A 1,585-nucleotide genomic window follows, 5' to 3' on the forward strand; every position below is an offset into this window, starting at 1 on the left:
ATGGGAAAACATAGAAGACTTAATAAAAACAAGAAAAAGTATAAAAACATTGAAAAATTCAAAGCAGTTAAAAATAAAATAAAACTACATAAAAAAGAAATCAAGCTTAAAATTGCAAAACAATTTGTGCTGAACCTATCCTCTAAAACATTATCACAACCAGAAACATTAGTTCTTGCTAAAGGACTAAACTTTGTTCCAACAACAAAAACAGCCACAAAACAAATAATGATAGATTTAAAAAAAACGGAAAGAAATTTGAGACTCTCATACTTCTTCCTTGAAAATCGAAATATACACAGTAAAATTCATCCTTTCAAGGAGAAATCAAAATTTTCGGTGCCGGCATTTGCCGACAACCCTATTGAAAAATATATTTTCTATACCAAAATGGAATTATCTAAATATGTCCCTAAAACTGAATTTAACCTTTCACTACAAGAAAGGAATTGTCTGAAGAATCTAAAACACGATGAAAATATCATCATTCATAAAGCAGATAAAAACAATGTTACAGTCATTCAAAATCTTTCTGACTACCTAGAAGAAGGTGAAAAACAATTGAATGATAACATACATTATGAACAAATCCAAGATATTAATCTTAAAAACACTCAGAAAAAGGTATATGAAATAATCTACAAAATGAAAGAAGAAAACTGTATTGATGAAATATCTTTCAAATACATTAAAAATGAACAAAATTATATAAAAACACCTTTTGCATACTTCCTCCCTAAAATTCACAAACTAGACCGTGAAGTTTTACAAAACATTGAAAACGAGAACAATCAAATAAAAACTATAAATGTCCCTGGTAGACCAATAATATCACAGTGTAATGGACCACTTGAAAGGTTAGGGAGATACTTAGATTATTTCTTGCTTCCCTTAGTGAAAACACAAAAAACATACATATCTGATACAGGTGACTTAATCAGAAATATTGAAAACTGTACATTTGATAATAATGTACTACTTGTTACATATGATATAACATCACTATATACCAATCTCAGATTTGAAGAAATCACAGAAGCATTACAAAAAACGCTTGATGAACATGACAAAATTGAATATTCTATAACAAAACCTACCAACAATTTTTTGATTGAAATAACAAAACTCATCCTTTCCAATAATGAATTTACCTTTCATGGAAAGTCATATCGCCAAATCATTGGAGCATCAATGGGAGCAACAGCTTCCCCTGAAATATGTGACATTGCTATTTACAATCACATAAACTCAATCCTTAAAAACTCTCCAATCATAAAAGAATGAGAGATGATGGACTTCTAATGGTGAAAGCAAAAGAGTCTGAAATTGACTTTATGTTTGAAAATGCAAATAAACAACATGACCTGCTAAAGTTCACTTACGAATGCAATAAACAGTCCATAAAATTTCTAGACCTAGAAATCTTCAAGGGCGAACGCTTCAAAAATACTGGTGTTTTAGACCTGAAATGTTTTACAAAGAAAACTGAAAAATTCCAATATCTTCATAAAAACTCAAACCATCCCATCTCAAACTTTAAATCTTTTATTAAAGGCGAAGGCATTCGCATACTTAGAAACACCAA

The 1,585-nt window shown here is 29.6% G+C and overlaps 1 protein-coding gene across 1 annotated transcript; it reads left to right on the forward strand.

Annotated features, from left to right (window-relative positions):
• On the forward strand, nucleotides 1–1,284 carry LOC139525305 (uncharacterized). The gene has a single exon (XM_071320507.1). The coding sequence runs from the start codon at nucleotides 1–3 to the stop codon at nucleotides 1,282–1,284; it is 1,284 nt and encodes a 427-aa protein (XP_071176608.1).
• Nucleotides 1,285–1,585: the final 301 nt, after the last annotated feature.

Source organism: Mytilus edulis, chromosome 5 (assembly GCF_963676685.1).
Source record: "Mytilus edulis chromosome 5, xbMytEdul2.2, whole genome shotgun sequence".
In the NCBI taxonomy this organism is placed as follows: Eukaryota; Metazoa; Mollusca; class Bivalvia; order Mytilida; family Mytilidae; genus Mytilus; species Mytilus edulis.